The 13,641-nt window shown below is 39.4% G+C and overlaps 2 protein-coding genes across 2 annotated transcripts in view; one reads left to right on the plus strand and one right to left on the minus strand.

Annotated features, from left to right (window-relative positions):
* Positions 1-6,510: 6,510 nt before the first annotated feature.
* On the plus strand, positions 6,511-13,394 carry LOC129098073 (lysoplasmalogenase-like). The gene is made up of 4 exons (XM_054607026.1): positions 6,511-7,561; positions 11,133-11,211; positions 11,373-11,616; positions 12,437-13,394. Exons 2-4 carry the CDS (start codon positions 11,161-11,163, stop codon positions 12,889-12,891), a joined length of 750 nt encoding a protein of 249 aa, XP_054463001.1. The 5' UTR covers positions 6,511-7,561; positions 11,133-11,160; the 3' UTR covers positions 12,892-13,394.
* Positions 13,395-13,580: 186 nt separating this feature from the next.
* hspbp1 (HSPA (heat shock 70kDa) binding protein, cytoplasmic cochaperone 1) overlaps positions 13,581-13,641 on the minus strand; it is a 4,224-nt gene continuing 4,163 nt past the window's right edge. The window contains exon 8 of the mRNA XM_054607025.1: positions 13,581-13,641. This exon is cut by the window's right edge and continues 200 nt beyond it. The gene's annotated coding sequence lies outside the window, so the exon portion shown is untranslated.

The raw sequence follows: 13,641 nt of genomic DNA on the forward strand, positions 1-13,641 counted from the left end.
GGCTTTTTGTCATAAAGTGCTGAAAATCTTCTGCAGTACTTCACATGGTTTACCGAACGTCCTGTACAGATGCTGTATTCTGTTATTACACTTTCCTCTCCGTGTTATTTGTCTGTTTCCTGTTTTTATTTGTTCTCATTTCTTTTCTATCGGCTCCTTTGACAGCTGATTACCCGGTCTTTGTATTTTTATATTTATATTTCCATCCTCTGGATCTCTTTTTGTATTTACATGATAACCTGCTGTTTGTAACGCTCAGTATTAACCTGCTTCCTGCTCGGTTTTATAAAAAACGAGCAGGAAGTAGACCTCATTACGTCCTCCTTAGCATGAGTAGACCTCATTACGTCCTCTTATTACTAGTGACTGCTATTTCCTGACACCAGACTCTTCTAGTGCCTGTGCATGCCTTAACTTCTGAAGCATACAGAATGAGTGTATACACAAAACATTAATCCAAGACACTGTTGATCTAACAAGTATTTGATCATGTTTGAAGGGAATAAATCCCAGTTCAATATGACCTCCTCTCACTTACTACTGTATTATTTTTTATATATGTCAGCCACGTATATGAAAGCAGCATGAAATAAAACATGTCCTCATTTGTATGATATATTACCAATTTTCCCTTGTTACATGCATACAGTATTTCTAAAATAATCTTCCGTCTTCACAGGAAACAAGTTCAGTAGATTTCTTTCTGTGAAAGATCGTGAAATAATTCATTTTAAGAAAAGAGCCTAAAACCATAATGGCTATGGGCCAAAACCAAGATTGTGACGGCCAAAAACCAAGATGGCAACGGCCAAAAAAACAAAGAAGGCGACAACCAAAAACCAAGATGGTGAAAAATGAAAAACCACAAGAGGTAAATAAAGTACGTTATACTCCACTACGTCTCAGAGGTACATGGAGTACTTTATACTCTACTACATCTCAGCGGTACATGAAGTACTTTATACTCTATTATATCTCAAATCAATAGACGGCAATTTTAAACTTGTTTGGATGAACTGATTATTTAAATGTTATGTTTTTTTATCATAAATTGTTTTTAATTTGTCAATTATTTATTTAAATAAACTGATCGATCGTTTGTTAAAAAATAAATGTCGAGGGTGGCGTCTTCAAAAGTCAAGTTTTGCTTATAAAACGCCCGAATCAATGAATCGGTGGACAAAAGAGTTGAATTACCTGATTTCATGTTCTGTCTTTTGACTCGTCTCTCAGCAGTTTAAAGGCGTCTCATGTGAATTCTCTCCAGTTTTTACACATTTATTTTCATCTCTTTTCTTAGATTTACACTGTGAGCGATCAACAAACTCAAAATTCTTATAATAGGGAAAGGAATACGGAAAATGAAAAGGAATAAGATGTATAAATTACATTATACAAGAGTAATTTAATAAATAAAAAATGAAAATAAATAAATGTATATTTAAAAAAACATGTGTTTTAAAACATGAAAATGTAATGATCTAATAAATGTGAAAATATTTGAAAATGGTTATTATTCTTTTATATTTTGTTATGTGCCTTTAAATTATTCTTTAACAAATATAAAGTCTTATTGAATGAAGGGTAACTACTTACTAAATAAATTACATTATATAAGTATTAATAAATAAATAAAACCTTACAAATATAGAGTTATTTGTATGGAATAAATACATAAATATATATTTAAAAACACATAAATGAATAAATAAAGAATTTAATGAACTTATTCTTGTAATAATTATTATTCTTTAATATTATGTTGTGTTTCTTTATATTATTCTTTTACAAATTCATTCTTATTGATGGCACTCCTGTGACTCCATATAATGAAGGGTAACTACTTACTAAATAAATTACATTATATAAGTATTAATAAATAAATAAAACCTTACAAATATAGAGTTATTTGTATGGAATAAATACATAAATATATATTTAAACAAACACACACACACACACACACACAGAGTTCACTGTGGTTGAGATGAACTGAGTTCCTCTGTGACCACCAGAGGGCAGCACCTCATTAAAGAACTTCACACATTCTGCAATAATCCAAAACTCTATGAAATAATCTGAACAGTTATGAAAAAGGCCGCAAGCACAAATAAAAAGTCTGCATGTCAAACATGGCTGTTTTTCACTTGTCTCCCCGACTTAAAGGGGCGTTCCATGAACGCAGCACGAATGCTCCTCTCTCGCAGTGTTTACAGGTGTCTCAGGTGAATTCTCTGTGTTTTTCACGCCTTTATTTCATCCCATTTCTTAGATTTCGATCACCAAACTCAAACTGTTGTTTTTTTTTGCCATAGGTAATTAAATACGGTAAAAAAAAAGGATAAAGATAAATAAATTACATAATAAAAGAACAAATAAATGAATACAAATATACAGGAAAGTACAGAGTAATTTATATGCAATGAATAAATAAGTATGGATTTAGAAAAATAGAAATACATATTGAAATAAGTAAACAAATAATTGATAATGCTATTATCCTTTTACATTTTCTGTCTTCTTATTTTTAAATTTTTTTAATTTCTACATTTAATCTTCTTTTTATTCCTCTTTATATTTCCATATTCATTTTATATTCTCTCACTGATTTATTATTTTCATGTCACTCCTGTGACTCCATAGAATGAAGGGTTACTACTAGATAAATTACATTATATAAGTATTAATAAAAGGGAACTACTTTACAGCAGCAGTAAAGTAAAGAACAGTACAGCATGTGAAGGCTGGTGTGGCCCCTTAAAAAATGATTCACACAGTAAACATCTTCTGCAGCTAACCACAGAAACAGAAGTGAGTCTGCAGCAAAAGTTCCTCATTCCAACGTTGACTTTCTTCACTGAGACCTTCAGCGCTGCTGTAAACTGTAAACCAGTGCAAACTAGTGCAAGCTAGTTTTAGTGCAAACTAGTTCAGAATAGTGTAACACACACACGAGAATTTACAGTTTTATCTTAAAGTTACTGTGAGGAACTTGTGAGGATCTGGGTCTGTCCATTGTGGACTGGTCTCTGCTGGATCTGGGTCTGTCCACAGTGGACTGGTCATTGCTGGAGTCTGAGCTGAAGGACTTTCTGGTGAACATGCATGATTTCATCTGGTTTCTCCAGAATCCGACCCGGTGGCTACGATGACGAGCTTTAAGAATAACTTTATAGAAACAGACAATCTTCTCTCTGATGGTCTCATTTACTGATGGAGGTCTATAGAGGATCAGGACTAAACTGAGACTGGTTCAGGACCAGTTAGATATTTGGTGGACTCTGAAAGTGATCCCAACGATATACAGCGGGTAAAATAAGTATTGAACACGTCACCATTTCTCTCAGTAAATATATTTCTAAAGGTGCTATTGACATGAAATTTTCACCAGATGTCGGTAACAACCCAAGTAATCCATACATATAAATAAAACCAAACAAATAAGTTCAGAAATTAAGTTATGTGTAATAGAATGGAATGACACAGGGAAAAAGTATTGAACACGCTTACTGAAATTTATTTAATACTTCGTACAAAAGCCTTTGTTGGTAATGACAGCTTCAAGATGCCTCCTGTATGGAGAAACTAGTCGCATGCATTGCTCAGGTGTGATTTTGGCCCATTCTTCCACACAAACAGTCTTCAAATCTTGAAGGTTCCGTGGGCCTCTTCTATGAACTCTGATCTTTAGTTCTTTCCATAGATTTTCTATTGGATTCAAGTCAGGTGATTGGCTGGGCCATTCCAGCAGCTTTATTTTCTTTCTCTGAAACCAATTGAGAGTTTCCTTGGCTGTGTGTTTGGGATCATTGTCTTGCTGAAATGTCCACCCTCGTTTCATCTTCATCATCCTGGGAGATGGCAGCAGATTTTTTATCAAGAATGTCTCGGTACATTTTTCCATTCATCCTTCCTTCAATTATATGAAGTTTGCCAGTGCCGTATGCTGAAAAACAGCCCCACACCGTGATGTTCCCACCTCCAAACTTCACTGTTGGTATGGGGTGATGTGCAGTGCCATTTGACCTCCAAACATGGTGTGTATTATGACATCCAAAGAGTTCAATTTTGGTCTCATCTGACCAGACTATATTCTCCCAGTATTTCACAGGCTTGTCTAAATATTGTGCAACAAACTTTAAACAAGCTTCAACATGCTTTTGCGCGGTGAGCGTGCATACAGGCCACGGCGGTTGAGTGCATTACTTATTGTTTTCTTTGAAACAATTGTACCTGCTAATTCCAGGTCTTTCTGAAGCTCTCCACAAGTGGTCCTTGGCTCTTGGAAAACTTCACTCCTGTATGACTGAGAAAAATGGTGATGTGTTCAATACTTATTTTACCCGCTGTATGTGATGTAGACTCTGTCATCCATATAAGTAACATTCATTGTTTAAATTATATATATTTATACTAACGACAACTACAGATCTAACAAGGTCAGAGAGTTTATTCACGATGCCATCAGTATGTTTTGCAACAATAAGGTTGCGAAGGTCTTGAGAGAGCTCTTTGCTTTTACCCATCATGAGATGTTTCTTGTGTGACACCTTGGTAATGAGACACCTTTTTATAGGCCATCAGTTGGGACTGAACCAGCTGATATTCATTTGCACTGACAAGGGGCAGGATTGCTTTCTAATTACTGATAGATTTCAGCTGGTGTCTTGGCTTTCCATGCCTTTTTTGCACCTCCCTTTCTTCATGTGTTCAATACTTTTTCCCTGTGTCATTCCATTTTATTACACATAACTTAATTTCTGAATTTATTTGTTTGGTTTTCTTTGTATGTATGGATAACTTGGGTTGTTACCGACATCTGGTGAAAATTTCATGTCAATAGCACCTTTAGAAATATATTTACTGAGAGAAATGGTGACGTGTTCAATATTTATTTTACCCGCTGTATAATGAGTGCACCCTTATTATACAACCAACGGATGGATGTATTTTCAATAAGTAAATATTGGCTGACAAACACAATGCAAAGTGCAGATATGCTAAAGTGTAGCACAATCCTGGTGTTGCAGTAATTACACATTATTAAGGCATAAATATAAATAAGTCTACAGCACATTCTGAGGAGTCTTATCAGATTTTTTATCAAGAATGTCTCGGTACATTTTTCCATTCATCCTTCCTTCAATTATATGAAGTTTGCCAGTGCCGTATGCTGAAAAACAGCCCCACACCATGATGTTCCCACCTCCAAACTTCACTGTTGGTATGGGGTGATGTGCAGTGCCATTTGACCTCCAAACATGGTGTGTATTATGACATCCAAAGAGTTCAATTTTGGTCTCATCTGACCAGACTATATTCTCCCAGTATTTCACAGGCTTGTCTAAATATTGTGCAACAAACTTTAAACAAGCTTCAACATGCTTTTGCGCGGTGAGCGTGCATATAGGCCACGGCGGTTGAGTGCATTACTTATTGTTTTCTTTGAAACAATTGTACCTGCTAATTCCAGGTCTTTCTGAAGCTCTCCACAAGTGGTCCTTGGCTCTTGGAAAACTGTTATCGACATCTGGTGAAAATTTCATGTCAATAGCACCTTTAGAAATATATTTACTGAGAGAAATGGTGACGTGTTCAATACTTATTTTACCCGCTGTATAATGAGTGCACCCTTATTATACAACCAACGGATGGATGTATTTTCAATAAGTAAATATTGGCTGACAAACACAATGCAAAGTGCAGATATGCTAAAGTGTAGCACAATCCTGGTGTTGCAGTAATTACACATTATTAAGGCATAAATATAAATAAGTCTACAGCACATTCTGAGGAGTCTTATCAACACGGGCGCTGACTCAAAATGACAAGTTATGACGGTCGTTGACCTCTATTGGATTAAATAAAGTTTTATTTGATCTTTGACTGATATATCAGCACATACTTGACAGTTTTGGGTGCTGGAGGACTGGGCAATGCCATCTAGAGAAACTATATCATTAGATAATTGATTAAATAGGTGTTCTGGGCCTAGTAGAATATCTTCAGTTTTGTCTGAGTTTAACATCAGGAAGTTGCAGGTCATCAAGGTTTTATGTCCTTAAGACATGCTTAGAGTTTAGCAAACTGGTTGGTTTCGTCTGGCTTGATATAACTGTGTATCATCTGCATAACAGTGAAAGTTTATTGAGTGTTTTTTGATAATATTCCCTAAAGTAAGCATATATAAGATAATATAAAATTGGTCCAAGCACAGACCCTTGTGGAACTCCATGACTGACTTTGGTTTTCATCGAGCTTTCATTGTTTACATATACAAACTGAGATCGGTCTGATAAACACGACTTAATCCAGCTAAGTGCGTTTTCTTTAATGCCAATTAGATCCTATAGTCTCTGTAATAAGATTTGATAGTCACTGGTGTTGAATTCAGCACTAAGGTGCTCCCAGCAGACCACATGACACATGACAATAAAAACACTGTGCAATAATAGTTAAAATAGTTTTTTTCTGTCTGTAAATATTATATTTCAGTTATTGTGTTTTTCTACTTTTTTTTTTTTTTTTTTTTTATCTTGTCTTTCTTTACTATGTCTCTTGTGTGCACTTTAACTCTATGCTGCTGTAAGCCTGCAAATTTCCCCGCTGCGGGACTAATAAAGGATTATCTTATCTTATCTTATCTTATCTTATCTCTTATCTAACAATACAAGTACAGAAACAAGTCCTTTGTCTGAAGCTATTAGAATGTAATTTGTTATTTTCACCAGTGCTGTCTCTGTGCTATGATTCACTCTAAATCCTGACTGAAATCCTCAAATAAACTATTGTTATGTAGAAAGTCACAGAGCTGATTTGCGTCTGCTTTCTGGAGGATCTTAGAGAGGAAGGGAAGGTTAGATATAGGTCTATAGTTAGACAACACCTCTGGATCAAGAGTGGGTTTCTTAAGAAGAGGTTTAACAGGACTGTGTACATGGCCCGTTAGTAAAGACAGGTTGATCATATCCAGTAAAGAGGTGCTAACTTGAAGTAAAACTTTGGGATTGTGTTTTAGAGACAGGCAGAAGGTTTAGATGTAGAAATAGTTGAAGTCAAGTGGTGAAGGTCGATGGGAGGAGAGTCATCTAAATATATATGAGGTTTTACAGCCGCTTCTAATGTTCTTGTGTTTGAGGAAAAGCTGTACTGGTTGAGGGCAGGATGTGATTAATTTAGTCTCTAACAGTTTGAATTTTATCATTAAAGAAGCTTATGAAGTTGTTTCTACTGAGGGCTTTAGGAATAAGTTGCTCAATAAAGGTGTGGCCCTCTGTCAGCCTGTTTACAGTGTTGAAAGGAATCTGTGTAAAAGTAGTGGTAGAGCCAACAGCTACATTAAGGATTCTGACCTGTGACAGGTTGGCTCTCTGTGCTTTTCTCAAACTGTTTTGTAACTGATGACATGTGTTTAAGGGGAGGAGACTACACAGACTGAATAATAGATAAAGATGAAATGACAAACTATTCAACAAGACATCAACAGCAGCAAGACATCAGACTCAACTGCTCTTACAAGATAAAGACAAGGCAAAGATTTCCAGCACACTTCCTCACACTGGTAAGTACATTTATTTTACAGTACTTTTGATGAACCAGCAGAGCAACAACCTATTCTCTTCTTAATACTGTTTTCATATATCATTAACATCAGTGATGTTTAAAAGAATATAAATATTCAAGCCTCTACTTGTATTTATTTCACTGTCTTCTGACTTGACTCCACAACTTAACTTTTTGCATCTTAATTATATTTCTTATATTTAACAAATGTATGTTTGCCATAATGCATAGTGTTATTAAATGTTTCAAGCATGTATGTAAATATCTTTGTTTGACTTGATCATTTAACATACTCTCTGGCTCATAAATTCCTGTCTCAAATAATAATGTATTTGTTAGTGATGAGGCTCTTTAGACAAATCTGCTGCATAGTGCAAATAAAAACATTCCAGTAAAAATGCACTTAAAATACTGATATAAATGATGGTGTAATGTTTTCAGTTGATTTAATGGTGTTAAACTAAAGCTCAACTTCTTACCTTTCTAACTAAATATCGTTTTAATTATTAAATGTAGCTTTGCCTTTACAGTAGTCGGTAAAAGGACACTAACGCCGGTGAATGAGCCGTGTGCTTCCCTTGTCCCAATCCGGATTCACTTTTCTCGCCGTTGTTGGCGCTGCTGGTTTTTCAGGATTAACTTGTTCAAGTGTCGCCAAAATTACCTTCTATGCTGTCAACACACCCAGGACCGTAGTTCTGTCCTTCACAATAAGATTTCATGTTTCAACAACTCCAAATTATGCAATGAAAGATCCTTCATTTCCATTTGAGTGTATACCAACACCTGCTGGTGGTTTTGTTAAACTCTTCTCATTTCAATCTCTTGCAAATCACCAGCTGATGTATGGCATTTAACAATTATGCACACATATACTGTAAATGACAATTACTATCATAAAACACAGTGCAGAGTAAGAGTAATATTACAACTAAAAACAAGTATTCATGATTTAAAGGCTACATTGTTAAAGCAAAAGACAAATGACTTGTGATGATGATTGAAAAGATTTATTCAAAATACAAACGAGACAAACACAAATTGAAAATTAAATAAAAAATCAGGACACATTACATTACATTACAGTCATTTGGCGCTTTTATCCAAAGCGACTTACAATAAGTGTATTTAACATAGGTATTCAAGAGAACTATTAGTCACCAGAAGTCATAAGTGCATCTCCTTTCTTAGGAGAGACAAAAAACATTTAAAAGCATCCTCTTCATCATCCAGCTCCTAATCCCAGCACACACATGGTGTGATACCTTGTGTGGCAGCTGTCACACTGGACCCACAACACCAATCCCTCCGAACTCTCCGGAGGGTCAGGTTCTCTGCACCGGACACACTCCCAAACTGTCAGCATCATCTCTTCAGGAGTGTGACCTGTTTACAGAATGTTTTACCTTTTAAGTACAATTTTTTATCAGGTCTTCATGTGTTGGCATACAAAGAAAGTTAACATTAAGTACACTAGCGGTGGACGTCGTTGGTCCAGCAGAAGAGGAGCTGGACGATGACGGTCTGGTCTCTGCAGGTTGGGAGGCTGTATAAATAACAGAAAGCATAACCATGTTTTGTTTACTATCCATCATGTTTTTATATTGCTTGTGTTTTTCAGATTATAAAAAGTATTTACCGATGTCAAAGGCTCTAAAATAATAATCATATTTTATTATTACAACGCTAAAATACATACTCATAAGAATGTCTATGCGTAACAATAGTTAATACATTCTGATTTATACATGAATTCAAATGCAAAATAGGTTCGCTTAACCGTTCATTCGCTGACCAGGAGATGGGGGATGGTGGCGGTGTCCCTCAGCAGGCAGGCTTGGGGGCGGTGTTGTGATGCTGCTGGCAGGCAGCCGGGGACCGTGGGAGGCACAAGAGGGGACAGAGTGGGATGAGGGACCGGCGATGGAAAGTCCGGAGCTGGTGGCTGTAGTAGCCCTGAGGGACAGTGGTCTTCTGCGGCTGGGGCGGGAGCCGCCAGACAGGGTGGAGGAAGTGGCTGCTGCTCTCGGTCTCTTCTGGCCAGAGCTTGGGCCTCCCTCCTTGCTGCACGGTCCTCCGCCTCCACGATGACCTTGGACATCTCCTGAGCTGTGAGTAGCCTGGCCTTGGTGATGTTCCTCCTGACCTTGCCGTTATTTCTGTTAAAGTTTATTTCGGCAAGGAGGTGGGCCAGGTCTACCGTTATCCGGCCCGATGTTACCAGGGGATGGGTTATGTATGGGTTGGGGGAAAGGGGATGTTGGGAGGGAAGGGCAACATCAGGCGCAGCCCAGGAAGATGCCGATGGGGTTGGCGGAGGTAGTGAGGAGGTCCCACACCGCGGCCCGGATGGCATGACCAGTGAATGGCCATTGGGTCCAGAGGGTAGAGGCCACACCTCCTGAACCCAGCCACCACTCTCCGATCCTTCAGCTTCTGGTAGGAGTCTCTTAGGACCCTTGAAAACTCCTTCTTGGAAACCAAGAAGAAGTGGCTCACTGCCGACAGATCTCCTGTAACCCCAGAGAAATCTGCCTTCAAGGGTCCGAAGAAACTCACATCCAGAGGCTGGAGGATGTGGGAAGTATGTGGTGGCAGGCACAAGAGAATGACCCCCTCCCTCTGTGCCGCCCGGACCAGCTCTGGATCCAGGTGGGACTGATGTCCATCCATGATGAGCAGCAGCGGGTGCTCCAGCGCAGCGAACTTCAGGAAGTTAATAAACAGCCCACCGTCAATGTACCCTGCTGGCGACTTCCCGTAAAGGGCATTGGGAACCCCTTCTTTGTTGTAGGGGCCCCCTGGATATCCCCCCTTGTAGATAATAAAAGGGGGGGACATCCTCCCCAGCCGCGTTGAGGCAGGCCAGGACGGTGATGTGGTCCCTGGTTCGAAGAAGAGGCCTCACTGTCTGATTCGGGAGCCTCCTGGGTGTTCCTGGCAGGGGTCTTTGTCCTGGAGGGCTGGTCCGGGTGCTGTCAGTGGAAATCAGCGATGAGTCGAGGGTCATAGATGGGAAGAGCTGGGACCCACGACCTCTCCTCAGGACCGTATCCCTCCCAGTCCACCAGGTACTGGATACCCCGACCCCAGCGGCGAGAGAGAAGCAGGCAATGAATGGTGTAGACAGGTCCTCCTTCGAGGAGGCGGAGGAGGAGGAGCAGCCGGCATCAAGGGGCTCTCCCGGACTGGTTTCACCCTGGAGACGTGGAACGTGGGATGGATGCGCATGGATCTGGGGAGCTTGAGCCTCACTGCCGCCGGGTTGATGACCCTCTCGACCTCGAAGGGACCGATGAACCTGGGTCCCAGTTTCTTGGATTCCACCCGCAGGGGTAGGTCCCGCGTCAACAGCCACACCTTATCCCCCTTGGTAGACGGGGGCTGGAGTGCGGTGTCGGTTGGCGCCAGTTGAGTATTGATCGGGGGACCGGAGCAGGGCTGTTCGGGCCTTGGTCCAGGTCTGGCAGCAGCGGCGGATGAAGGTTGCAGGAGGCCAGCCGGAGCCTGGTGAGAGGGCTTGTGTTTGTTGCAGGTCGGGCAGTAATTCCCGGTTCCCTTTGTCATAGTTTCACCGACGGTGCAGACTCTGAGACGATGGACATCCTTGAGACAGATGCCTTTGACAGGCGGCAGAAGAGAAACATGGTACCTAAAAATATTTTATTTACATTCACTGGTCAATAACTGTTTAACATACAACAACCTTTTCTATTTCAAAAGGATAAAATTGTCTAAAATTGTCATTTCAGCCTAATTAATGTTGTGATTTGTCTCCCTGCTTCTTCCCGTTCCTCCCTCTCTATCAGTCCTGTGCTCTCCTTCTTTCTCTCTTGCCTTTCTTTTTGTCCACAGCTGTGTTCTTCTACCTGTGGACACCTGATTCACCCCCATCCATCATGTCAGCAGGTGTCAAATCAGCCCCGACACTCCTGTTAGCTGCAGTAGTGCTGCGCTGGAATGGAGGTCAGAGTGTCCTGGGTGTGATGGGAGGACTGCTATTGGCTGCTGTTGGTGACTGCTGCCTGGTATGGCCTAAGCTTTTTGTGCCCGGTAAGAGTTTTTCACAAGAGTTTGTATCTCAGAACCCATCTCAGGCTGTCGGTCTGACGATCAATAAGCCTGTCAGGGGGAGGGGCTGTTATTCTAGGGGGCCAGAGTTTGAGTGGAGAGACGACATATACAACGAATTATTCAAAGGTAGCCAGTTTACGAGATGATTTTAAACCTATATATAGCAAAATCACCGTCAAACAATAGCATTTCAGCCAATTCTTTCAGCCTTTTTTGCTCTGCACACGGACTGATACTTGGATTCAACCAAAGCCTGCTCAAATGTGATTGATCAATGTTGCTCAGCAACTACCAGAAACTAGAACGAGTCCGATTTCAAAATGGACAGTGCATTTAAACACCCACACTACCATACTACTTAGTATGCTAGAACATTTTTAGTATGTCTCATTACATAGTGCGTCAAATGCAGTATGTCAAGAATACCAGAATGTCCTGCTACATCCGGTTGCATTTTACAGTACGCATGGGGTCAAAGTTCAAGGTGCCATGTTATAAGGAAGTAGTGTGTCCCAATTGAATGCATACTACATGCAGAAGTATGTACTTTGTAAGGGCAGCATGAACTAAAAGTAAAAAGAAAAAGTAAGAGATTTGGAACGCAGCTTTTGTCCCGTTGCCTACACATTCTATATGTGAATGCAGATTCTGCTTATAAAAGTGAAGCACCAATTATGCTGTAAGTTCCTTATAGAGAATATATGTGCATATTGTAAAACATTTAATTATCTTTTTTAAATACTTAAATAATTTATCTTCCTGCTATGTTTGTCCTTACAATCTTACACATCTGTTTCAGGAATGGGTGCATTTGCTGTGTCTCATCTGCTGTACATATTCACCTTCCTCTCCAGTCGTTATACGCCATATTCCTCCTCCTCTTCCTTCTTGACACGTTTCCTGTCTCTGATCCTGTTCATGGTGGGAGGAGGTTTCTACATCTACTTATATCCATTTCTGCAGAAGACGACAAACCCCAAAGTACTGGTTCCAGCTGTGGGGGTCTACATTGTCCTCAGTTCTCTTATGGGTGCGTTAGCTATCAGAACCCGCAAAATGACAACAATGTTAGGAAGTTTGTCCTTCTTAGTGTCTGACCTGACACTGGCAGTGCAACTTTTCAAGGAGACAGCACCAATGAAGTATGGTCACACTGTTGTCATGGTAACGTATTTTTTGGCACAGCTACTCATAGCTGTGGGCGATGTAAATGCAGTGGAGAAGGACGACTTTGCAAAATTGAAGAGGTCCTAAACAGCATCCCTAGAGTCTGAAGCATCTCCATCAGCCTGGTAAAAATCACATAACGGCCTATAAATCCTTCAGGTCTGGGAGTTTCTAGATCAACCCATCAAATACAGGAAAAGAGGAGAATAGAAGAAAGACTCTACTGGTCAGCACTTGAAAGCTACTGGCTAGTGCCACAGATGGAGTAAAAGAGCAGCTTGCAAAGTCAAAATACTTAACTTTGTGTTTGAATAATCATACTAATAACATTTTAAAATACCACAGTCTACTAACAAAACTAAAGAAACTCCACAAATATTGGTTTTAAAATGATCTATATTCTGTGATTTGTGCCAAAATATTTAAATTTTGCATTACATGAATGTTTATGTGAAGGTTGTGCATGGGGTGGCAATGTTTTCCACATGTGAGCTGGTTATTATATGTATATAAATACACCACTTTGTTTTGTTAATAATAAATAAATATGGTGTAAAATAAACAAGGATGTACAAAAATCTGTCCTGTTTTATGAGAGAATCACCTAACATGAAATCAAAGTATTTTACCTCAGAGACTTTAGACAAACCTAAGTTGCACATGTTATATTGGAGTGTATTCAAATAGTAAATACATTACATACTAGCTGTGATGGAGTTTGGTATTTGGTTTGATATTATGAAGAACGGAAAAAACAAATGGACTAAAATGACAGCTGACTTGAAGAGTATTTTATACATTAGAGTTATTTACACAGTAAAATCCAGCTTCTGGATG

The sequence above is a fragment of the Anoplopoma fimbria genome, chromosome 11 (genome assembly GCF_027596085.1).
Source record: "Anoplopoma fimbria isolate UVic2021 breed Golden Eagle Sablefish chromosome 11, Afim_UVic_2022, whole genome shotgun sequence".
NCBI classification, from domain to species: Eukaryota; Metazoa; Chordata; class Actinopteri; order Perciformes; family Anoplopomatidae; genus Anoplopoma; species Anoplopoma fimbria.